Consider the following 24,576-nt stretch of genomic DNA (forward strand, 5'->3'; position numbering starts at 1 on the left):
TAGAGCAGGGCGTGGGGAGAGTAGGGCACTGCTCTCAGTGGACAATGTGGGAGGGAGGAGCCATACCCCACACTGAGGAAATGCCTAGGGATAGAAGGGTCCCTCTCTAGAGGGAGAGCAGCTGGGGAAAGAGTCCTTCCTCCCACAGCCCCTCTCTCACAGGAACACAGGTCTGGGGCTGCTTGTGGGCATTTAGATTCTGGTGCATCCAGACAGCCTTTTCCCTTGGAAGATGGGAGGCTGTGGAGGCATCCCCAGGCAGGCAGACTGTCTGCACAGATGCACATACTCTCTCACACATGCAATACACACCCATATATGTGTGTGCCAGGCCTGGCTATGGAATGGGGAAAGGAACTCAGACACCATTCTCATTGGACAAGTTTAAAACACAACATGGCTCATTTTTATTTTATCTCAGAAAAAAACATTCCCTTCAGAAGGAAAGGCAGTTAGATAGGGCCTCTAACTGGGCAGCTCTGAGCTACCCAGGCACACCCCATGGTGGGCCAGTCCCCACCTCCTCCCTTAAGCCCACAGTCTGACACCATTCCATTACAACTCCCTGTCCTTGAGCCCAGCTCTGTGGCCTTAAGAAATGGCCCTGGGACTGATGGGGTAAGAAGTGCATGGCAGCTCATGGCAGCCAGTGAGAGCTGCCTGGGACTCCCTGGGCTGACCTCTAAGGCCAGGTTAGCAGCAAGACCAACAACAGACCCAGCAACCAGGGAAGGAAGATGATTAAAAAAAAAAAAAAAAAAAAAAAAAAGGGATTTCTTCAGGTTTAACATTTTCTCCTGGAAAAAACAAAAACAAAAACACGCCACCTCTGGGCACAGCAGCTCCTGAACCCTTGGAAAGTCTCGGGAGGGTGGTGTGTATGTGATTAGGGGGGTCTGTCGGAGCCACCCCCAGCCTTAGGGCTAGCCAGCCTGCTCTGCCACAGCTGCTCTGTGAAGTCAGGGTGGTATTTCTAGATGCTTCGAGTGGGGTACTGGGCCCTGCCCAGCCAAGATGTTCTGATGCCATGGCCCTGACCTGATGCAGGGCCTTCCAACATGAAATGTCTGCTTCCTCGGACTCCATACCCTTCCTGCTGGGCCTCATGCTGCTCCAGCCAGGGTACTCCTCTCAGTCCAAAGTGGGAACTGGCCACAAGAAGGGTCTCCAGGCACATTCATTCTTCTCCCAACGTGACTGGTTCCATCCACCAAAGAGAAAGATTTCCTTCCTGGAGGAAAGGGCAAACTCAATGGATCATCAGGACACTCCTGCTCCATCCTGGGCCAGGGGTCCCTCAAGGCCAGGGGACTCTGGGCATGCTCCCTTGAGCTCATGGCTGAGGAGCTCCACATCTGGGAGGGCCATGTCCCCATGGGACTCGTGGGCACTCCCTCCACTCACCAACCCCAGGGCATAGCCATTGGGCCGCCGCTCAGGATGGGGGGCACTGCCATTGGCCCACACCCCAGGAGGATGACCATTGAGGCGAAGGCTGATCTGCTCTCCATCACTGCCATGAGCTGCCAAGGCCCGGGCACTGGTGCCGCCTGCCTTGAAGGGCTCCCGTCGCCTCAGGATATGGCTGCGAATGATCTTGCGGAAGGTCTGGCGGAACTCACGGATGCGGTAGGCATAGATGAAGGGATTCACAACGGAATTGGTGTGGGAGAGGATGATGGTCAGGTACATGAGCCAGAGCGGGGCATGGTTACACTCTGGGCAGAAGAAGGTAAAGCAGTTGATGATGTGCAGGGGAAGCCAGCAGAGGGCAAAGAGCCCCACAATGATGGCCAGCGACTTTGCAGCATGGACCTCCTTCTGCAGCGTGGACCGAGTCCGCTCCCCCGGCAGAGGCTGGCTCTCCATCTGCTTCAGCTGTCGCCGAGCCGCCAGGAAGATCCGCAAGTAGACACCCAGCATGAGCAGCAGGGGCACCAGGACACAAGCAAAGAAGTTGTAGTACACCATGTAGTTCATGGGGACCACATCCTCGAAGAGACAGGCTACCTGGCCCTCCCCACAGCCCTGTGAGTGGTTTTTGCCCTCCTTCGGCTGGCTGCAGTTGTTCCAGCCCAACATGGGAGTCAAGCCAATGGCAAATGACAGCACCCAGCAGACTGCAATGATGCCTTTGGCCCTTGTGCCAGTCACCAAGCCATTGTACCTGGGGAAAGGAGACCAGCATCAGATGTCTGAGAAACCAAGACAAGGAGAGGCTAAGAGTCAGAAACCCAGAGAGGCACCTGGGCCTGATCTGCTGGCTGTAAGGTTTTGGACCACTCACTTCCTGCCTCCTAGCCTCACTATCCTCCTCTGTTCAGCGGAGGCCCAAGCCCTTGCCTTTTCCCACAGCAGGAAACAGGAGAGCCGGCCCCCTGGAAAGGAAACCACTGCATAGACATTCAGATGGTTACCAAATAGTATTAAAAGTAGTCCTCAGACTCCGTTCTCTTTGAGGGACTTAATAAGTGAGAGAACTTATCACCTCCATGTTAGTCTTAGTTGATGCTAGAGTAAGCTTTCCTTAAAAGTGGGAATAAGCCAGGAGGGTACACTCATTGGCCGGGGGCAGAACCAGCCACATCAGACTTGTAGGCGATTCATGTCTCTTGTACTCCATGCTCTTCCTTCCCCACTTGACATAAGGTCTCCAGAAAGCCCTCAAGGAGAGGTGGCACAGAGGGGAGGAGGGGGTCGTGGAGGCCCTGGGTCAAATATCCTCTCTGCCTTCCAGATTCACCCACAGCCCTCTGGAGAGACATGAGATTGATATGTCTTAACATTTAAGAGGAAAGAATCGCATGAGGTACTGAGGTCCAAGGAGGAAAAGTAACCTGACTGAAATCACTCAGGACTAAACAGCCAGATGCAGTCCCAGACTCCAAGTGTGACCTGATCTGCCAGCCAGAAAGCTGGCCCCAAGTCCATAGAAAAGGTGGCATAGATATTTTTTTTTAGAGTGAGAGAGAGAGAATCTTGTCTTTTTTTTTCTTTTTTTAGAGAGAGAGAGAGACACACACACACACACAAGCTGGGGAGAGGGGCAGAAGGGGAGAGAGAATCTTAAGCATGCTTCACACTCAGTGCGGGGTCATGCCCTGAGCCAAAATCAAGAGTCGGACACTCAACCAACTGAGCCAACCAGATGCTCCGGTGGCATAGATTTTACTTAAAGAATGGGCAATCAAAAAATTATCTCTGACTGAAGAAGGTGACCTCAGTGATCTCTGAGAGATAACCATTTGTTTAATGGTTTTGATTCTGGTAACACCAGACTGCCCTCCCCTCTACCTGGTAAACCCTATCCATCCTTTATGTTCAGGCTAGATACCTTCCCAAAGAAGTTTCCTACCCAAGTGCACCAAATCCCTACTCCATCTGGGCCCCTGAGGTAGGGGGCCCCTTTGGGACAGGGCTTTCCTGCATCCATCACTGTACTGCCAGCACTAAGAAAGCGACACACAGCAGGTGCCAAGGAAAAATGTGCAGTACTTAATTTCCAGAATTGGAAGCATTCACAGAAACTAGTCCATGGGTGGCAAACATGGGCCTACAGGTAACAAATGTGTGAGGCAGGCTGGCAGGGCATTTACTGTCTGTATAAGAGACAGTTGACGCTGCTCAGCCCCTGGCCACTTATGCACAATGTGCTTCCAGTGCTGCCAGACCTCAGACGGGGCTGAGGAGCTGATTTTCTAGGTGAAATCGCCTGTGGTTTAAATTTTGTCAACAAATTCAAATAAAGGGGGATAAAATCTTGTGGCCTCTGACCTCTTATCTAATCCAACTGCCTCATTTTATAGATGGAAAAACTGAAGCCTAAGGAGAGGAATGGACTTGCCATGGACATTTCAGGAGCCCAGAGGCAACTCGGGCCAAGGTAAGTCTGTCAGTTCTGAATCTATGTCAGTTTTGAATCCAAAGAATAACTGGACAGGGCCACTCCCAGGAACCCCTCAGCCCCATTTAGCAGGGGCTTGGGTGCTTGCAACAGGAGGAGGGTCATGGACTTGCTCACTTCCACCAAGCCACAGAGAGCCTACATGGCCCTGTTTCCTATTCTGGAGCCTCAAACACAAAGTCTTAGGCTTTTTCTTTTTCTTTCTTTTTCCATTTAATACTTACACAGCACTTGCTGTGTGCCGGGCACTGTTTTTGTACTCTGCTAATTATAATTTATATAATCTTATTGAATAGGAAGCTATTTTAATGTTGGTATTTTTCCTGAGAAAAGGGTATCCCTCCCTGAGTTCCAGTGCTAGTGCATTCCTGTTTTGCCATGTTCTGTCACTCTGCATCTCTGAGCCTCAGTTTCCTCATTTGCAAAATGGAACTAAGAATCCAGGGCCTGTGAGCACAGTCCCATGAGGGCAGAATGTATAATCCGTGGGTGGGAATTACAGGGGGGTGGACTGTGAATTGGGGTAAGAACTTCTCAGCTAAGCTGTTCACACAAGAAATGGGCTGCCTCAGGCAAAATGAGCTTCCTATCATTTGAGGCAACCAAGCAGGAACAGATGGTGTAGAGATGGTGTAGAGGACCCTGGAAGCCACCTGCTTTGGGGGTTTTCAAATTGTCCTCTAGCAGCTGACCTTCTTGCCTGCATTCCCAGGCAATCACAGAAGGAGGCTGCTGAGGAAGGGAGGCAGCTTAATATTCACTGAATGAATGAGTTGGTGGGGACACCCAGGCCCAAACCAAAGGCTTCCGGGGACAGTTTGAAAATCCCTGGTCTGTCCAGTTGTCTGCTTTTATGGACAAGGAAACCCATGAGCAGAAGTCTGGCACTGCATTTTAAAAAGAAAGCCCCTTGTGAGGACAGAAACAAACATACATTAATAGCACTTGACTATGCCTGCAAAGAATATCTCTGGGCAGATTCTCAACACTGCCTTCCAGGAAGATAACTGAAGGTAGGGCGGCGGACAAAAGGGACAGTTTTTCACCATATATATACTCTGTTGTTCTTTTTTAATGTTTTAGTATGTGCAGGTAATAACTTATTAAACACACACACACACACACACACACACACACAGAAACATCAAACAGATTAATTTCATTATTCAGAAGAAAAGCCTTTAGGCTGAGCGCTCTGGACCCAGGCCCCTGGGGAACTGGAACAGCATTAGGGCCCAAATAGAACAACAGCCAAGCCATAGCCTGGCCCAGGGGCATCCCCTTGGGCTATGTCTCTGACTTATGGCAATCACATCTTGACCTCCTGCAGCCCAGACACACTGTCCAGTGGAAGGGGTGCCAGAGGTATCCAGCACAACAACACTCTGCCATTTGGGGGAGCCCAGAGGTGTCACAGGAAGCAGGTGCCAGAGTGCTGCCTGCCACATTTGGAGGTGCCTTTGTATCCCTGCATCTTTCAGCTCACAGGTGCCCCTTCCTGGGTACCTCCCATCACCCATGTTGGAGACTCATTCTATGATCCAAGAATACCACCCACAATTCTAAGTGGGGCTTCATGTGCATTTTCCTTACACTGAGAGAAGGCGGAGCTTTCCTAAGTTGTCTAAAGGAGCCAGTGATCTAAGAACTGAACACCCATTGATGCATGGGTGAAACCCAAACTCCCTTCTGAGCATAGGCAGGCCTGAGCTAGCCTCACACCCTCCCTGCCCTCCTGTTCTTCTGTCTCTGTCACTTCTCCTGTTCCAAGGCCCACATGGTCCTTCCTTCTTTGTGGCCTTTGTCTAGGCTTGGCCTACTCATACCCATCCTGCTAGACCCATCCAGTGTTACCTCCTCCTGGGAGCCCTGATCCTACCCTCTTTACAAGCCAGGGGGTTTTTGTCCCCAGGTGGTGATTCACCACATACAATTCAGGTCTTTGCATCAACTGCTGCCCCACATGTAGTCTGTTTCCCAAGGAGAGCGAGCACTCACCAGGGGTTAATAATGTGAGAGGCAGGAGACAAGGGGCGCAGAAGTCCCCTAGGATATGAAAACCTTTGTCTCTCACTCTGGGCTTTCTGTCTTCCTCCAGGGACACCAAGAGCTCCCATCTCTGCCTTTGGCCAGGCTGCTTCTCACTGGATTCCTGACTAGGCCCTGCCCTAGCCCACCAAAGGTCCCTGTACTTGGGAAGGAGCACAGATTTTTCTGAAACTGAATCCTTTTAACAAAAGAAAGAGAGATGGGGAGAAAGGAAAGGAAGAAGGAAAGAAGGAGAGAGAAATAAATTAATGGTGAGTGATGCAGGCCTAGGGCTAGGCATCCAGGGCAACAGTCAGAGAATGGACACCTCAGAGTAGCCAAATGGACCTCCGGAGTGGAGCAGGAAACAGCATGCAGAGGCAGCGAGATTCCCAGCTGGCAGGGAATGTGGGGGAGGCAGAAAAGGCAGCCTGAGTCAGGCAGTGGCTCCAGACCTGCCAGGAGCTCTGGGTTCTCATTTGCCTTCACGTCATTCCCTCTTGTACCCATCTTGCTCTCAGGAGCCCCTACCTGGACACCTTTGTGCACCTTGCTGTCCCCAGCCCAGGGCCCTTGAGGAATAGGTAAGTGGAAAGACCCAAGGGAGTCTGGAACTTTGTGAAGGGCCCTGATGTCCCCCAAGTCACGAGAGACTTTTCTTTCTCCTGCTGTAGCCTCCCCATGAGTAACACAGGGTCATCACGTCTTCCCTGGCCACAGTGCTAGGCTGTGAAGATCAAAGGAGAAACTGTGCTAACATCCTTGGGCAACTGTGAAGCTCTCTGCCTGAGGTAGGAGATAAGTACCATCATCATCATCCCTAATGGCTCCCAGATCCAAGAGATCCAGGCTGACCCCTCCAAGGCTTTATCAAGCAATGCTCAAATAGCCAAGTCTCGGTGGAACTAGGTCCTACTTTGAAGATCATGGGTATTGGTGATACAGATGGGGCAGGGCAGGTCCAGGATCCATTCTGAATCTCCAGCAGCTCAAGAATGGGCTGAATCCCCACTTGCTCCATCCCACCAACCTTCCCACCCAGGGGCCTCACCACACCCATCTGCTCACTGGACCCTCACAACACCTTTGTGAGCTCAGAAGGACAGAAAGGCCTATCCCCTTTTATAGATGAGGAAATGGGCCCAGGGAGAGACAGCTGACTTTTTATGGTCACACAGCACGTCCCATCCTCCTACATCAGGAATCATTCTCTTGACTCTTAGCAAAGAGAGAGATAAGAAAAAGAAGCCAAGACCCTTGCAACTGAGCCCTGATCTCTCCTTAGGATGCCGTTGCCCTTTGAATCAGGGAAGGAAGTGAAAGTGAGGTCTCTGCTTCCCCACTGAATGTTCCTACCAGGGCTGGCCCAGGCCCAGCCCATGCTCAGCTTGGCTCCTTAAGTAGACACCAATTCTCTGCCTTCTAGTCCACCTGGGACCCCGTGTTCTGAGCGTTCCTCAGGGAGCCTGGACTCTGAACTCTGCTCTGCACTATCAGACTAGTCCTATATTAAGACTGGCTAGAGTCTCCTCTTTGGCAAGAGTCCTAGGCTCTCCTGAGACTAGAGCGTCCTATAGGGCCACGTGGGGCCCTTCACTTGAGCAGCATGATGAGGGTGCCTTCTTCCCCCTTAGAGCCCAGGTGACAGGAGTGGCCACCTACTCCTGGGAGTAGGTCTGGGAGACCAGGGCTGCCCTGTTCCCCAAAGACTGGAGTCACAGTGGGTGACAGGTCACATTTCTTTCTAAGCCTAGTCCCAACTGTGCTACCAACTCACTGTGTGGCCCTGAGGGCTGGCTCCCTTTTCTGAGCCTCATTTTTCCATCTAGAAGATGAGAGGAAATGACCTCTAAGGGCCCCCTTGGTTTGACACTCTAAATTTCCATTTGCTCATTGAGCCTGCTCCTCTTTCCAGCTGGGGTGTACTCTGCCAGCATGGGGCTGCTGAGGGTTACTCTGGAGGCAGGCACTTCACTTGTTTGGGAGAATTCACTACAGGGCCAGGTACCCTGGTCCTCTGAGACCTCCCTCAGGGTCTGCAGCCACCCAGGTGTGGAATCCAGCTCCCAGATAGAGGGTCAAGGAGGTGGGCCGCCCCTCACCACTCCCCCCACCTTGGGGGGAGGAGAGAGGGAGGGACCTACTTCCTAGTTTCATCTGTGGTAGGTGAAGGCCACGTTAAATAAACTCAGCCTCGGGAAAGTCTTCATTTACACAATACATGGCTGAAGTCACTTCACAAAAACCCCTTTCCACTAGCTGAGCACACAGGCTGTCTCTAAGACCATCAGTACTTGCTGACTTGAGGAGCACAGAATTTGCATATAGGTCTAAGTGACTCACTGTGGCATTCAGCCAAGTCACTTCCCCTCTCTGGGTCATTTTCCTAATGTCCACACTGTGTGGCTGGCCCAGAGGAGTTAGGGCAGGCAGGCAGGCGGGTTTCTGGTTCTGAGGGCCTGTGGTTTCCCGTGGTGCCCTGCCCCGCCCCAGCATCATGCTTGTGAGAAAATGGCCCAGATGCACCACCCAGGCCTGGGCCACACACATCTGCCACAGTCAAAGAGCAGCAGCCTCAACCAAATAGGCTGGGGAAGACGGGGGAGGGCTAGGGTGCCTTGGGCAGCCCCAGACTGAACCCTATGACTCTGTCCTCAGCTCAACACACAGACATCACAGACTAAATCCTAACCCCAGGTTCACCCTGGCCCTGGCTTGGCGCAGACCAGACCTTGGTACAGGCAGCCTTTTCACAGATGTGAACCTCAGCATGAGGCATGCCAGGGAAGAGAATATGGGCAGCCCACCGCCCACAGCCCCCAGCTCACCGGAGTGGGATGCGGATGGCGATGTAGCGGTCAATGGCGATGGCCAGGAGGCTGAAGATGGAGCTCTGTGTGAGGACCAGGACAAAGCAGGCGAAGAAGAGGCAATTATGGCAGGCAGCACAGAACCCTGTGCTGATGGTGATGGCGAAGGGGATAGCGAGGACTCCCACAGCAATGTCGGCTGCCGCCAGTGACACCACAAAGTAGTTGGTGACGTTCTGTAGGTTGCTGTTCAGCCACACAGCCCAGCACACCAGCACATTGCCCAGGATGGCCAGCACAGCAATTGCCAGCTCCACCATGATGTACACCCAGGAGCCCATGGTGGGCATGGCCGCAGACAGGCAGGGTCAGCAAGGACACGGGCCAGGCCAGCTCACGGTCCATAGCTGCAGTGCAGCTGGCCCTGCCCAGGCCCCTGAGCCCCTTCTTCACAGGAGCCAAGAGCGTCCCTGCAGGCAAGCGGGGGTGGGGGTGGGGGGCTCCCCAAGGGCTGTTTCAGAGCCAACTCTGAGTCTCCAGAAACCAGACCCTCTTCAGGGGCTCCGGCAGCATCTTGGCTCAGCTCGGCTTCACAGTCCCCGAGGCACCTGCCAAGGGAGAAGCCTTGTGAGGAGCTGGACCATGGGCAGAGAGGGAAAAGCTGAAGATTCCCAGAGGTAGCCCTCAGCCCCAGCTTACCAATGCCCTCCCTGCAGGCCAGGCATTAGCCTGAGAACAGCCCACTGTGCCCTGCCCCTCTCACCCTAGACACAGAGGGCTGGGGGTCAGCCTCAGTCCTTGTTTTTTCTAGGGGAGCCAGGAATCTTTTTAAAGTTAAGTCACTTGTATTGCCCCCACCCCCACCCCATGCTCAGCTTCTCAAGCCTTTTGTGGCAGCCCTGCCAGTCTCCTGGGTCCCTGAGCTCACTGCCACCCCCATGACCCTTCCAGAAAGGCCCCCTCACCCCCTTGGACTCTCCCAGGTCCACCTACCTTCTCTCTCAGCCAGCTTCAGTCTGCTCCATCCCCCAAGAGCTCTTCCTGGGAACTACCAGCACCTGCCTAAGCTGCTAGGTTAAGGAGCAGGCCTAGAGTTCCAATCTGGAAGGACCTGGGTGGTCCATCTTGTCCTGTCTTCCACTGCTGGCAGCTAAGCCCCCCTGCCCTTGCTGGTGATGCTGCACAGTATGGAGGAGCAGTCACAAAGGGAGCCCGCTCCTCAGCAGCCCCTGCCAGCTGACTGCACATCTGGGCAAGGGAACCGCCTCACCTCCCCCCCCCCCCCACTCCTCCCACGCCCGCTCCCCAACCTGCTCCTCTGCCTGGCTGATGCCAGGACAGACTGAATTCAGTTTGGTGCTGTGCAGAAGGCAGGGTGCTCAGCCAGGACTTCCTGGGGAACTGCAGGCAAGGATGTTTTTTTCTTTTCTAGGCCTCAGTTTCCTCATTGATACAGTGAGGAGATTGGACCCCAGATAGCCTCTGGGGGTCATTTCAGCTCTCACTCATGATTCTATGAGAAGGAAATAAACAGATCTTAAAGGGCTCCCCCAGAGTGAAAATGTCATAGAAATGTAAGGAATTGCTGACCCTCCTGAGAAGCACAAGCAGAAGTAGAGGTCTTGGTTTCCCCCAGCCCAAACCCCTAGTGTTCACCCTTGAGCTTGTGAAATGGTCTCCATATCCCCTACCAGCCTGGGGGCCCCTCCCCACAGCCTCTGCCCCCATCTTATCATGCTCACATGTGCTGCCCAGTGGTGTCCCCTCATGCCAAATCAACCTACTCCTCCCATCCTGGGCCTTCACGGGGCCCTAGGTGCACATGGGCGGCAGCTGTTGCCTGCATGGAGACAAGAGGCCCAAAGCTGCCCTTCAGCTTCCCACACTTGGGCTCAGGAAACTGCATCCTCCCTCACTCCTCCAGGACACAAGGGATAGAGCAGGGCTGGTGATCTTGGGAGAAGGTCACTCGTGGTCCCTGGCCATGTTCAAGGGGCCAGGCTGCAACAGATGAACACCAAGTTTCCTTCTGACTCCTGTGTGCTTCAGGCGGCTGGAACTATATCCAAGGGGTATTCCCTATGCCCACTAGGAGGCTCCAATGGAGCACACAACACCAGGAAGCAGGACAGAGAAGAGGAGGCAAAGTGCTTGAAAAATGGGGGGGTTCTTGCAGCCAGCCCAATGGCTTCTCTCAGGCCTGGCAGGGGCCCACCACCAAGAGACCATGAATGAATCTCAGGGCCCTGCTATACACAGGGTACTTGCCAGCCAGCTGCTCATAAAGCATGTCACTGGCAGAGGAGGATCAGACTAAGTCTCCTGGTGCTATCCCTGGCCACAGAGTGTCCCTTGGTGCTCCTGGCCTATAGCCTAAGACAGCATTCACCAGGGACCCCCCTCCCCCGCCCCCAGCTGCAGAAGCCGTGTGTCTAGGGTCTTGTTTTTATTCTCCAGAAGGGAAGTGACAGGCCCCGAACTACTTCCTTCCTAGGGGCCTCCCAGGCCCAGCACTAGCAGCAGGCCACTGTCCAGGCCAAGGGAGCCTTAGGGAACCCTACCTCCTCCTACCAGTGAGCCGCCTGCTCTCCTAGCCACCTAACCATCACCTGCCACCCTTCTTACCCAGACTCCAACCTCTCCAGGGGAATTTGCATTCAGAGGCACCACAGCCTCTGCCAATCAGACCAACCAGGCTAGAAGCATGACTTGGCCCCAGACCACTGTCCAGATTCAGAGGGCACCTGGCCTGGGGGAAGATGAGGTGGGATCACCAACAATCCACCTAACCCAAATACGTATCACATTTCTGTGGAGCCAGGCTATCCTGCCCCAATGCCCTGAGCCCTACTGATGGGGTCACACCACCAGCACCCGTCCTGGATGCCAGGCTGCCTCCATGAGCCAGGCTGCCTGGAGTGGAAGGACCTTCAAGGGGCCTAACCCAGCCCTCTGTTAGGTGAGGCTCTCTTGGCAGCCCTGGGTACCTGCCTACATATGCCCAGTCCTCAGGGTCTCCCTACCACCACCCTCTGTGCCATGGGCCCTCATGTTGAACAGCACCTGAGACCAACACTCTTCCTGACTAAACTGAAGCTACCTTTCTACTGCCCACCATGCCTGGGCACCTTCCCAATCTCACTGGATGCAATGGATCTTAGTGGTCACCGATCCTCCTACCCACATCAGTCTTGCAAGGGGCTAAAGGCACACCTAATGCCCCGGAGTCCTAAAAGGCTGCCTCCTTGCACATCTAGTTGCCCATCTGCCCTTCCTACAGCATTTCTGCAGGCTCTTCTAGCTGCTGCCAGCACATCCCGGGGTGAGACTGGCCTGGCCCCACAGGAAACCTGGGCATCTGTCAAACCAGAGTGCTGGCCCCAAGCAGCTTAGCTGCTGCTCTCAACTCTCACTGCCCTCATCAGTGGAGCTCAAGGCACCAGGGGGCAGACAAGGCAGGGAGAAGGCTGCACAGCCTCCTACTGGAGCTATTTTGTGGGAAGGTTGGGAGCTTCCCAGCCATAGGTGGGCAAATCAGTCTGGGAGGTGGGGGCATCCTAACTTGTGGCCTTTGCCAGACGTTCATGGTATAAATGCTCCCCATATGGCCAATTTCAAGCTACTAACGTATATATCACTGACAGGAAGTGGCAATTAACACAACTCGAGAGACCCTATGCCACTAGGTTCCAGCCACCACTAAGCCACCACACCTTGCGCTCTCCCTGGATGCCGAGACTCTACGCAGACCTTCTTAGCTTGTACAGCCTGCTTGGGAGCTCATGATGTGAGGGCATAGGGACATTGCGGTCATCTGTGTTCTCACTGGCCCCATGAGCCCCATTTTACAGATGAGGAAGCTAAGTCCCAAAGAGATTAACAACCTCTCCCAGTCTTACAGATACCAAGAGCATAAAAGGGTGAAATAGAGCGGAGGGAAATGCCCATAATAAACACAGAAGCAGGAAGATTTCTTGGGGCCTGCTGGCCCCTCTCTGCTTCCCTCCCTTCTGAGGCCTCCTAGAGTGACAGGAAGGTTGGAGGCCCAAGGGGAGGGGGCCAGGGGCGGAGCCAGATCTGACAATTTCCTATCCCTCTCTGCTGACTCTAATTAATTCTTGAGTCATCTGTTGCTAGCCAGGAGGGGAAATTAAATGTTAATAATGTAATATTTCCCTGTGATTATCCCTTGTTGGGGACAGGGCAGAGGGCAGAAGCTGTCCCATATAAACTAGAGACACATGTTGGGGAATGTGCATGATAAGCCTTGAAAGGACAGCTCCCAGGATTCCCAGGAGTCAGACTCAAAACTGCTGCTTCTTCTGGCCTTCCTTCTTATCCCCACCAACCTGGCCATTTTAATTAAAACTCCATTTAATCAAAACCCACATATTTCCTGGCCCACTTCTGGCTCCTTCTAAGTCAGACTAGTGAGGCTTTCTGTACACATGCCCAGATGGTGGCTGTACACCCCAGAGCCTGCCTTCCAGGCAGGACCCTGCACCTCTGCTCCTGGGTGCTGCTAAGGGCAATAAACTAAGCCAAGTGTAGGGACTCAGACCTGGCATAACCATGCTTGGCCCATTCCTGGGCTCCAGAATCCTAACCTGTGTCTCTTCCACTACTTCCTCATAGCAAATGTTATACAAATGCCTACCCTGTGCCATGCAGCATCCCAACTGCTGGATCACAGGGAGCTCTGTGCCACGTGCTACTGAGCCTGGCCTTAGCAAGGTCCTGAGCCTACAGCAGGGGACCTGGAAGGAGAAACTGTCCCAGGAGAGTGTGCTGAGAGCCAGCTGCTGCCTTAGTGTGCAGGTCACTCCCTGTCTCCAGGGCCTCCATTCCCACTTAAGATGACCCTGTAAGCCACAATTTCAAAGCACAGGAGAAAAGCTCAAGCTAAGAAAGATAAAGCAGCAGCACCCTGAATATGGAGTTTCATTCATTCTGGAAGAGATGAAGGTCATAATCTAATAATGTTTTTCAAAGACATTTAGGGTCTTCAAAGAGATGAAAAAAGGAATAGCACCCATAAACAAGAAGGAGAACTTATGGCTTGACTGGCAAAAGCGAAACAAGAACAGGTGAATGAATATGAGCAAGAAAGAATATAAGGTCCCCAAAATGAAAAGTCAAGGGAATGAGAAAGAGAACACCATCAACACGATGCACTTCAAGCATGTACACAATTGAAGAGACAACTGGGGATCTGAGGAATGATCAGCCCTGAGGTATTATCACAGGAACTTCACAAAGACACGAAGCCCAGCAGGAGATACAGTTGAGAGACACAGAAGGTAAATTGAGAAAGAAGTATGGACATCTGTCTAATGGGAGCTCAGTGAGCGTGCAGAGAGCAACAAGGAAAGAAGAAATAGCTAGACAGGCAGCTTAGCTCCTGCTGCCAACCACACGCCCTCCGCTAGCTCTGTCATGACTGGTGTTTGGAGTGGCCCAAGCCTGGGCACAAGCCTCCCAGAACCCCAGGGCCCTGGGACCTACCAAGCCCCATCAACTGGAGTGGGACCAGTGTCTTCCGGTGCTGCCTGGAGGAAAGCCGTGGAGCACCGGTGCCTCTTGCCTCCCCACTTCCCTCCCTGCAGGATAACTTCAGGAACATGGTGCAGGCTCGGCCCAAAGTATCAGGCAGGCATCCAGTGGTACCCCCTCTCCCACAGGCCCTCCATGTGGCTGCTGTTCTCAGCTCTGGGAGGGCAGGATGTGTGCAGGAACCAGCTGGGTGGAGAGCCAGTTCCCTGCACTGAGTCTAGCCCCCCCCAGAGCAGCCTCCACAGCACCAGCCCCTGGGGCCACAGGGCCTTGCCACCGCTCCTTTCTCCCCACAGGGGGCCCAGAGTTCGTCTGCCATCCCCGAATGTCCAGGCCAGGTACTGGAGAGACTGCATCTTCCCAGCCTGAGGTGGCCATTCACCCTCTCACTGGCTGCTGCATCTGATGGCCTCCCTCCAAGAGGTCACCCCACACACAAGGTGCTGGGTGCCCACTCTGTGGTGGAAGGAGCTCAGGTGGGATCCCACTCCTGCTCCATCCCACATTCCTTGAGATCCTGAGCAGAGTCTTCCCTTCTGTACCGATGCTCCTGTGAGACAGCACCCTGGGAAGTGCATAGCACCCACACCTCCCTGAAAAGAACCCTCTAATGGTAGGATGACAGGCACTATGATGCCAGAAAGAGATGTGGGGTGGGGGTGAGGGGAGGTGGGGAGGTTCCTAGATGGCCCTAGTGGGCCTGGGGTGGGGTCCTGGGAGAAGGCTGGCCTGTTGGAGGGCAGGAGCTGCCCAGAAGGTGGAGGATGGGAGGGAGGCAGACCCACTTCTGGGGTCCCTGGGATGAAGGCATGATGTTGCAGCCCTGGAGGCTGAAGGGAGAGGGTAAACCAACTGCAGCATGGCCTGTGGGCTGGCCCAGATGCCACACGGCTCTGCCACTGCTCCTTGTTCCATGAGGCTTCCCCCACCCCCACAATTTGCAAAGTCCACCGAGGAGCCAGAGGTGAATGCCCCTGTGATGGATGGGCAGACAGAGACCACCAGCCCAGATACTAGGAGAGGCACCAGAGTGGTGCTGCCTGCCTCTCCCTGGTGCATTAAGGCAGCCTTTCCTCCCAAGTGATAGCTGGGCTGGTGGGTGTAGCAGCAGCAGAAGTGGGAGCGGCACCAGCCCCTGCCCAGCAACTTCTGAAACAGGACTGTCCTGCAGAAGAGGGCCCAAAGCACTGTGGATGGTTTCCCAGAGGAGGGGCCGATTGGGCTGGACTTGGAGGACAGGGAAGTGAGGGAGCAGGGAGGGAAGAGAGTCCAGGCAAAGACAACAGCCTCTGTGAGGCTCAGGGGCCTGAGGGAGTCCTGGAAAGCTGGAGTACCCAGCTCCCATCTGCCCCCCGCTGGAGTGAGAGGCAGCTGGTCTTCCCCTCCACCCAGACCTTCCCATCCCCAGAAGGATCCCATGGACTCCACAATACAGGGGTCCTTTTCATGATTCTATAGGCGGGGGCTGGGGGACCTTTGCCACTAAATGGCCCCTCCCTACCACCTAGAGCTCCCAGGCCTTGGCCAGAAGATGAGCAGTCTCTTGGGGAGTGGCGGGGGGTGGGGGGACGGGGAGTGCTGTCTGCATCCCAGCTCCAAGCTCCTATCCATCCCCCACTTCCCTTCCCCATCTGACCCCAGCCCAGACCTCCAGGATACTGCCCTCAGGCACCACAACCCAACTACTCCCTCCAACCTTCAGACCATGAGGTAACCCCTCCCTTCTGTGACTGCCAATGCTTCCCTGGGCCCAGGCTCCTTCCCTGGGGGTTCAGACTCATTCCTTTTGCCTGCTCAGCACCTGACTCCAGCAATCTCCTCAGTAGCCCCTGACACACACCCCCAAACTCCTTCTCAGCATATACTCCATGCCCTAGCCATCCCTCTGGTCATCCTCCCCTTAGCTTCCCGTGTGCACAGCTTTCAGTGCCCAGCTTGAGTTGCAGCAGACGAGACAAACGCCACAAGAAGGTTGGGATGGCTATTCCAGCTCACTGGGGTAAGGTAGCTCAGGAATGCAGTTAGATGCTTGTTTGCAGGGTGTGATGCCCTGAAACCAAGTGCTTGCCTCCAAGCCAACTCCAGTCCACATGTCCCTCTGTCAACAGTGATCCCCTGTGGTGCCCCCACCCCACCTCAAGGCCAATAGCCTCCCTCTGTTCCCTAACTAAAGCATAGATCCCAACCTGTCCTCTGGTCTGCCTTGCCTCTCTCTCATGCTCATCTCTCATTTACTCTCCACAACCCTGTACACCAAGCATTGTTCATTCCCTCATGCTTGTTTTACAAATAAGACAGATTCTAAGGGGGCAGTGACTTGCCCAAGGCTGCCCAGCAAGTGCACCAAAGAGGCAAGAGCAGAACCCAGGTTTGGGCATCGAAATCTGTGGTCCATTGGGTACCCTTGAAGCCAGCCTCTTTTGGGCCGTGGGCTCCTGGGGGGCAAGGCCACAGTGTGGTTGGGGGCCTACACTTCACAGACCAACATGAGGGAGGGCAACATGTAAGCCCCCAAAGGTTGGCCAGGACTGGCCTGGACCAAAGGCTCTCTCCTCCCAGCCATATCTGGGCCATCCTCAGCTTCTCTGAGGTTATGAACAGGGAAGCTGGCTTAGCCCAGAACCTGATCTGCACTGAGGGGATTGGGATGGAGGGGCAGTGGCCAGAGGGACACTGGAACCTGGGAGAACCATGAGGACTCTAAAGGACAAGGACAGAGCAAGGAGGTGTTGACACCACTACCTGTGGACAAGCCACAGTGAGGAGCTCCTGTCATAGACCCGCTGAGACCCGAAATGGGGAGCTGGCCCACAGGGCAGAGCCTTCCCAGCCCACCCAAGGCCTCCAGGATTAGCTACAGCAGGACTAAGGAGGGAGCCCCTGACCCCACTAAGGAGGGAGCCCCTCCCCACTAAGGAGGGAGCCCTCCTCCCTGGCCCACTGCGCTCCAGAGAGCTCCCCGGCTCCCCATCATGGTCCCTCCCCACCTCCCAACCAGCGGGACAACCAGGAGCAACCATGTTGGGGAATGGAGGCAACATGGAGTCTTCTGGAGGGTGCAGAAGCTGGCAGTCTAGGCAGCTGGACAGCAGAGACCAAAGAGAGCAGCCTGAGCTCTGGGCCGGAGGCAAGCACAGTCCCTTTGGGTGGAAACGGTGCTCCCTACGATGGTGAGGGACAGCTGGCCAAAGGGACAGCCTACTCCTTTCCCAGGGGCCAGCCACAACTCCAGTCCCAGGGAATGGGGGATGGGGAGACCTGCCCCCCAGCTTCTCTTTCTCCCCCAACAGATCCCTAGGGCTCCACCTTCTTCCCATTTTACAGTATGAAAAATTAAAATCCAAAGCGGCCTGGCAGTGCCAGAACGCAGAGATCTCTGTGCCGCGGGGCCTCGGCCCCCTCGTTTATCCTTTGGACCGTCCTGCGCCAAGTCCCTCGAGGGCCGCCACCATTCCCGCCATTCCTACCTCCGCTCAAAGCAGCCCGGCGACGGCCTGGACCAGTCCGAGCCGTGTACCCACCCTGCCTGTCCTCCGGCCTCCCCTGGGTCCCCTAAGTCCGGGTCCCGCCACCCCTGTCCCCGGAACGCGCCTGCCTCGCCCCGGCGTTCCAGACTCCTCGCCGCGCCCCAGGCGTTAGGGATGCGGAGCGTCTGCCCTCGCCGTTCCTTCCCCGGAATGCCGTCCCCGCCCCGGGCTTCTCCACCTGCGGAAGCCCTCTCTCACCCCCGGGGGTCCAACCCGCCCTCCTTCAGGCCGCACCTCGGCGCCCCCAGCCCACCCCAGCCGGCCGCGTCGGAAAGGTTCGCCGAGTGCCCTGGGGCCGGCCAACGGCGCCTGGACGGACCGACGGACGTTCTCCGCACGTCACCTGCGGGTCCAGACGCCTGCCCCACACGCCCCGCCGCCGGGGCCGCCTCACTCTCGGGCCCCCTCCCCTCCCCGCCCACCCGTGCGCACCTTCCGGTCCAGTTTGGGGCGGCCCGTTGGGTCGCACACCGCTCTTCGACCGAGTTTCGGACGTGCGCCCGCGCCTGAGCCGCCCTTGCACCCGCCATTTCAGCCCCCGCCTCGGGGCAGGGATCGGACCCCAGCTCTGTGAACTCGCTCTCGGGGCGGCGGGAAGAGAGGGTAGGAGCGGCGGGGTGCCCTGAGGGGAGGGGTCCCGAGCCACCCGTCCCTCCCAACCCCGCAGCCTCCGACGGTCCCCTGCCGCCCGGCCGCCAGCCCGGGACCTCGGGACCCCAGACCGGAGACCCTTCCTGACCTGCAGCTCGCGCGCCGGCTCCCGCTGTCTCCGCGGCGTCTCGGGCTCGGGCTCGGGCTCCGGTCGCGCCGCTCACGGGCGCCCCCTGCAGGCGGCTTCGAGACCCGCGCTGTCCCCGCCCCGCCCCGCCGCGCGGGGAAACCGAGGCCCGGAGTGGGCCCGGGGATCGGGGATCGGAGGAGCCGGCCTGAGAGCCCGGCCGATGCCCGCGGTAGGACGAGGCCGCAACCGGCTGGACCGTACCGCATCCTCGTCCACGGCCCTCAGCGCGCTCTTTCCGGCTCGAGTCCGTCGGGCCTCTTCCAGCGCCACACCCCCTCCTTTCCTTCCACCACGAGCGTCTGGCCCCAGTCCTTCTTCCCGCCCCGTGAAGCCCGCCGGGCCCCTGGCCTGTATTCCCTTTCCTCCAAGAAGACTTCAGGGCTGCCCCTGCCGTTCTAGTCTTCCCAGAGCTGTACTGTCCCTTATCATTGAAGCTGAGCTGCTCAGTGCCTGCCTGTGTCATCCCTCCCCAGTGTCTAACTGTGACCCAGGAAGCGCCCATGCCAGATCCTCCTCAAGTCTTTCCACGGCTGCACTGTTCCTGATAAAGCCCAGTCTCCTTCCCTTGGCATTCAAGGCTTTCAGCGATGAGGTTCTGCCTGGTCTCCAGCTTTGCCCTCCCTTCCTGAGTCCTGCCCCAAGCTGGGGGGTGGGGGACAGCGGTACCTCAGCTCAAAGGATGCCTCTAGAAAGCTGGCCCCAATATCCAGTGACCCATCTGACTGTCCCAGCACAGACTCTGGGGCCAGGGCCCCTCCTGTTCTTATAGCCTCTGGGGCCCAGTTGGGACCTGTCCCCCCACTTCCACTTCTCTGAGCAAAGTGGTGGGGAGTCACTTTCTGTGCCATACACTAGCCTGGAATCTCAACCCCTTGGGCTGGAGTCCATCCTCCCCTCATCCCCAACCCCATGTTTTAGATACTTCAAATTGGGAATGACCTCACAACGGCCCTAACCCAGCCATACAAGGAGACCCACCTTCTACCCTTGTATCAGGACAGAGTAATCCCAATTCTGTGCACCGCAGGATGAACTGCATCAGATGGCCACAGAGACCAGGACATTGGTGGCCAAGGGCTTGTGGGATTGCATTCTTGAACCTCCTGGGGCCAGCACAGTCACAGGGAAAAGCCCAGGAGAGGAGCTTGCACAGGGCCAGACTGGACCCTCGAGCTGAGGCCCTGGCAGGAGCATGAGGTCTCCCACAGGAGAGGACAGTTAGGAGGTCGGAGCCCAGGTACAGCTGAGGAACTAGAACCTGAGGCCCATCACTTGCCTGGATTCAGCCTCCAATACCTGACAGCCTCTTCCAGCTCTTTCCCAAGTCTGGGCTCTTGTCTCCATTCAGCCAGCTCGGCCCCTCAGGTTCCTGTTTCCCCTAATACCAGTATTAGGATAGGCCATGGTGGGGGGGGGGGGTGGTGGTGGGGCAGAGGAGGGCGGACTGGGAGCGGTCAAGACCCCAACACAACTCCAGGAAACCCAGGACCTCATGGTGAGATGCAGAAGACTTTTCAAATTGGGAATAGTTCCTGGATGCCTTTCCAACCTCCAGCCTTGCCGTCTCCTACTTGCCCCCCGCTCCCCAGTTTAGGAGTTTGTGGCCCCAGCCCTCTTCCCACTCACCTCCTGTGAGGGGTAATGGGGGACGGAAGGGAGGTGCTCCCTACCAGGCAGGGACCCTACCGCTGGGGCGACACTGGTGCTGTGGCTTTCCCTCAAGTCTTGAGTTTCTTCCCATAGCCTCACCTATAAAATGGGAGTTTTGTTTCTGCCCTGCCACCTCTTGAGCCAGAGTCAGACTATGATGTACCAGCTGGGGGTGCTGCCTGGCCACGGGATCCTCCCCCATACCCCTGGCTTCCCACCCTTGCTTCTGTGCCATCTCATGGGATAAATTACTCCTATGGTGCAGACAAAACCCTCCTGCCCACACTTGTTGGACCCATATTCATTCAAGTCCTCACACAACATACCCTGCAAGGAACAGCTTGCAGGGAGACACCTTTGGGTCTAGAAGGGACTGTGGGGGTTCATGAGGCAGAGACCAACACTCAGCCAACCCCAGGGGTCACTATCGCCCCTCTAGCCCCCAGTATGGGCCCACATGAATCTCTCCCCTGCCATTTCTATTCTGGGGCCCAGCACTCTTTCCACCCTGACCTCCCCATGTGTGACCTGGCCGTGCACACACCTGTCTCCACACCAGACGGGCCCCATGCCCAGGGACTGAAGGCTTCATTTCTGCAGCTGGTCCTTAGGGCCAGAATGCCAAAGCCCTCAGAGTTCACCCCCAGGGCCCAGTGGGCAGCCCCCAACTCCTCAGCATGGGTGCCCCATGCCTGGGGTAGCTGTGCCTCTAAGCCAGAGGTGATTAGGAAGGGCTTGGTTCCGCCACAGAGCCAGCTCCCTGCGGCCCCTGGGACCTGCACATCACGGGAGCATCCCCAGGTCCCCAGCCTTGCCCTCCAGCAGTCCTTCCCCACCCAGCCTGTTAGAGGCAGAGGGAGCCGCTCCAATGGTTCTGTGTCATCTGTCATGTGCCTCTGTCCAGGTCTCCAGTGAAGCCATCACCTAGACAGAATACACCCAGGAGCCTCCAGTTCAGTAGTGACAGGAAGCAGGCATGTGGGAGGGCTGTTCACAAACCTCATCTCCCCACTGAGCGGACATGCTCATGGTTGACCCACATCTCCTCCAGGACTTCCAACACCAGGGGCTTGGGCTCCTGGCACCACCACAGTGTTGGCCTTGTGCTCTGGCCAGTGCTGTGCCCTCCTCAGCCTGGAAGTCACACTCAGGTGTCATGGCCATAGGGGAGGCCCCTGTGCATGCCCAAGGGAGTTCTGAGGGTAGGGCACAGGCCTGCTGCTCCTCAGGCATGGGGATGCCCTTGGCAGGCCCCGTCTTCTATCTCTGGGCCTTGGTGCCCTGCCCAGGTCCAGGCCAGGCTTTGAAGGCTATGGGCGCCCACCCTTCCTTCCGTCCAAGTCCAGGATCCTCAGGCCAGGCAGTGGGGCCAGCTGGGCTCTCTCCTGCTCCAGATTTCTGGTCTCAGATGGCCCACTCCCACCCCACCCCCGCCAGCTTTGTTCCTATCCAGGATGCACCTGGGCGGCCTCTGGCCCCTGATTGTTTGCTCTGAGGCCAGCTGGGCCACATCAGGGGGAAAGAAATGCCAGACCCAGGACAAAGCACCCAGTGGGTGCTGGGGCCAGTGTCCCTGCGAACCAGCCAGGCCACCCTGAGATACTCACCAACTTCTCTTTCAAATGGGCGGGGCACTGCACACTTCCTGGGGCTCTGGAAATGAGGAAGTGGGGGACCTCACAGGGTTCCACTCTATGCTTAGATTAAAGCAGGCCCCAAGAAGACAGAATCATACCAGAGGAAGCTCCCCGAGCCACCTGTAGGCACGGCAGCGCTCCGATTCTCCAGCCCAGTCCCCAGCAAGATGTTCCAGCCCACATTGGCTTCTGGGTATGTCAGCAATCCCACTAGGAACTCTGTGCCTCTGAGCTGATCTGGGCAGATCCGTGTCGATGTGGGAACTGAGGTCCAGACAGGAGTGCGACCTTGTCCTGGGCTCCATGATGGACAGGGACCACATGCATGCAAGAGCGTGCCCCTCACCACCCTAAGAATGGCCCTAAGCCAGGAGCCCAGGCACTGGCACGCAGAAGCTGCCAGACCACCAAACCAGTTGCCCTCTCCCCACACTCCCTGCACCCTTATCTCCATGCCCTGCCAGGCACTTCCCTACCCCAATTCACAAAGAGCAGGGTGAGTGACAGGAGGGACCAGGAGGGGCCTTTTTTTTGGGGTCATCACATTGCAGAAGTGAGAAGAGTCCCAGCCTGTCACAAGCTGCTGCTAGACCTGGGGGTGGAGGGGGAACCCAGGTGTCCCAAGTCCCACTTGGTGCAACCTGCTTCCTGCCCAATGGTCCTGTGCTCTTCCCCAGCCCTCCTCTTAGGACTACAACCCCTTCCTAAGAACCCCATACTCACTCCATAATGAAGACATCCTCCAGCGACTCCTGGGGCCTTTCCTTGCTCTGGGTCTGGCTCAGATCAGGTGGTGCAGATGGCAGGCTGTGCCCACTCTCCACCCCTCACCCTTCTGACCCACCCTCACAGCCCCCCAGCTCCCAGCTCTATCTCCACACTCAGCCTGATCTCCCACAGTGCAAGCCAGGCCCAGGGAATGTGGAGCCCTGTCCTCCCAGACCCCCACCCTGCCTCCTACACAGATGCACTAGCTGTGGCCCAGCAAAGTCCTGACTCCGTAGGCTCAGGGCTCCTATCTACTTTCCCAATGGCCTGGAGCAGGCCCTGACTAGAATCCACCCCTTATCCACCTGGTACAGAGCACAAGACCCCTTATATCTGCCCCATCCTCCATTCAAAGGACAACCCAAACCAACTCAGGTCAAACCAAGGGTGGGAGAAGTGCAGCCGAGCAAGAATAGGGCCAAAGAGCTGGCCACTGTGTGTCACCAGAGCATGGCCACCCACGGCCGAGGACCCCACCCTGCGAGGCTGTGGATGGAGGGGTGAGAACACTTCTGTATCTCTCCCCTTCCAGAGAAACGTGTTTTCCTGCTTCCACCCATCAAAGCCACCCCCCCCCACCCCGCCCCAAAGAGGTTCTAGAAAGTTCCCTTAAGTCAAAGTGGAAACAATTCCCTCCCCAGAGAGCTAACCAGGGACAGGAAGAACAAGTGCTAAGTCTAGGGAGGCAGAGGCCTCGGGTTGGTCCCACTGGGAGCCACCAGCAGGTTAGGAAGTTGGGCTACAAATGGACTCCTCTATGGTCCACCTCAGTCTGCTCCTGAGGCAGCAGGCGTAACAGGCAGGAGGGATGTTTGAGGCAGGGCAGCCCCCACACCTAAGGGGTAGCAGCTGAGGGAGCCTGTGCTGTCCCTTTGCCCAGGGGTGCTGGGTGGCATCACCCCTCCTGCCGATCACAGCAGAACAACCACAGCGAAACACACAAGTTCACCCCAGGCCCCACAGCTGGTGAGTGGGGAGAAGCTGGAAACACACCCAGTCCTAGCTCAGTCCTTCCCACGCCCAGCCCTGTAACCCAAGGGCTTGGGTGCTGCACTCTGGAAGCTGGGCCGCAATGGACACTCATGGCTATCAGCACCGTTTAGGGGACTCTTGAGCACTCACAGGACATACCTCAATTCAGACCGTGGGCTCTGGGGCTCCCCAGGTGTGTGTTCAGTTACTGGACAGATGCTGACCCTGGGGAGGGGGGTCTCAGGCCCAGGAAGGGCCTCCTAGGTCACTGAGTGTCCGGCAGGAGGCAGTCCCACGGGACCCTCTGCATGTGACATGTTACATGTGCAATATGACAGGACCCGGTGTTGTTCTGGGCTGCACTCTGTGGATTCATCATCATTCCACACAAGATACACAGGAAAAATAAGGCTTGACTGGTTTGGTTGCCTCTGAGTGGTATAATTATCGATTTTTTGTTTCTCTATAATTTTATATATTCTGAAAATTATCTCCAAGATGCATTGCTAAAAAAAACAATAACAAAATCTCCAAGCCAAGGCACCCTGCCCCCAACTTTGTTCCCCAGAACAGCACATGTCTGGGCTACAGCTTGGGAATGCCAGGGCTTCTGTTCTTGTAGGGCAAGTTAGACTGTGCTTCTGGGGTCTTGGTATCTGTTACACAATCTCAGTGGTCCCAGGGCCACCCTTGTCTCAGGCCCGGGCACTTGGTCATGCCCGGTGGCTCTGCACAGCAGCCCAGGGTGGGACCTATCACATACCTCCTCCGTCCCTCAGGTCCTTTCCCCACAATGTTTCCTGGCCTATGAGCTGAAGGGGAGGGGGAGATAAAGGGACAGAGCCTGGGCTCCGGTGCCCTCCTCTTGCCAAAAGCCAGTCCCAGGAGGCTTCAAGGGTCCTGTTCACACATATCAGAGGGGCAGCTGGAAATGTCGAGCTAGAAA

At 56.2% G+C, this 24,576-nt stretch overlaps 1 protein-coding gene and 1 long non-coding RNA gene across 6 annotated transcripts in view; one reads left to right on the forward strand and one right to left on the reverse strand.

The window, feature by feature from the left end:
- Positions 1–8,559, forward strand: part of LOC123587465 — a 52,182-nt gene extending 43,623 nt beyond the window's left edge. Inside the window, exons 3-5 of the long non-coding RNA XR_006707335.1 lie at positions 3,807–3,883; positions 6,454–6,516; positions 6,607–8,559. This is a non-coding gene — a long non-coding RNA (uncharacterized LOC123587465). The remainder of the gene's footprint in view (positions 1–3,806; positions 3,884–6,453; positions 6,517–6,606) is intronic.
- Positions 380–19,230, reverse strand: ADORA2A (adenosine A2a receptor). Of its 5 annotated transcripts, none has more exons than XM_045457276.1 (5): positions 18,562–18,630; positions 10,053–10,255; positions 9,736–9,920; positions 8,761–9,350; positions 380–2,167 (listed from the first exon to the last, which is right to left on the reverse strand). In XM_045457276.1, the coding sequence occupies exons 4-5, from the start codon at positions 9,090–9,092 to the stop codon at positions 1,261–1,263; spliced, it is 1,239 nt and encodes a 412-aa protein (XP_045313232.1). In that variant the 5' UTR covers positions 9,093–9,350; positions 9,736–9,920; positions 10,053–10,255; positions 18,562–18,630; the 3' UTR covers positions 380–1,260. The 5 variants fall into 5 exon arrangements, with proteins under 5 accessions (XP_045313232.1, XP_045313235.1, XP_045313231.1 ...); XM_045457279.1 differs by lacking the exon at positions 18,562–18,630 and having other exon boundaries at positions 380–1,231; positions 1,405–2,167; positions 10,053–10,316; XM_045457275.1 differs by lacking the exon at positions 18,562–18,630 and having other exon boundaries at positions 10,053–10,316.
- Between the last annotated feature and the right edge of the window lie 5,346 nt (positions 19,231–24,576).

This window comes from Leopardus geoffroyi, chromosome D3, assembly GCF_018350155.1.
Source record: "Leopardus geoffroyi isolate Oge1 chromosome D3, O.geoffroyi_Oge1_pat1.0, whole genome shotgun sequence".
In the NCBI taxonomy this organism is placed as follows: Eukaryota; Metazoa; Chordata; class Mammalia; order Carnivora; family Felidae; genus Leopardus; species Leopardus geoffroyi.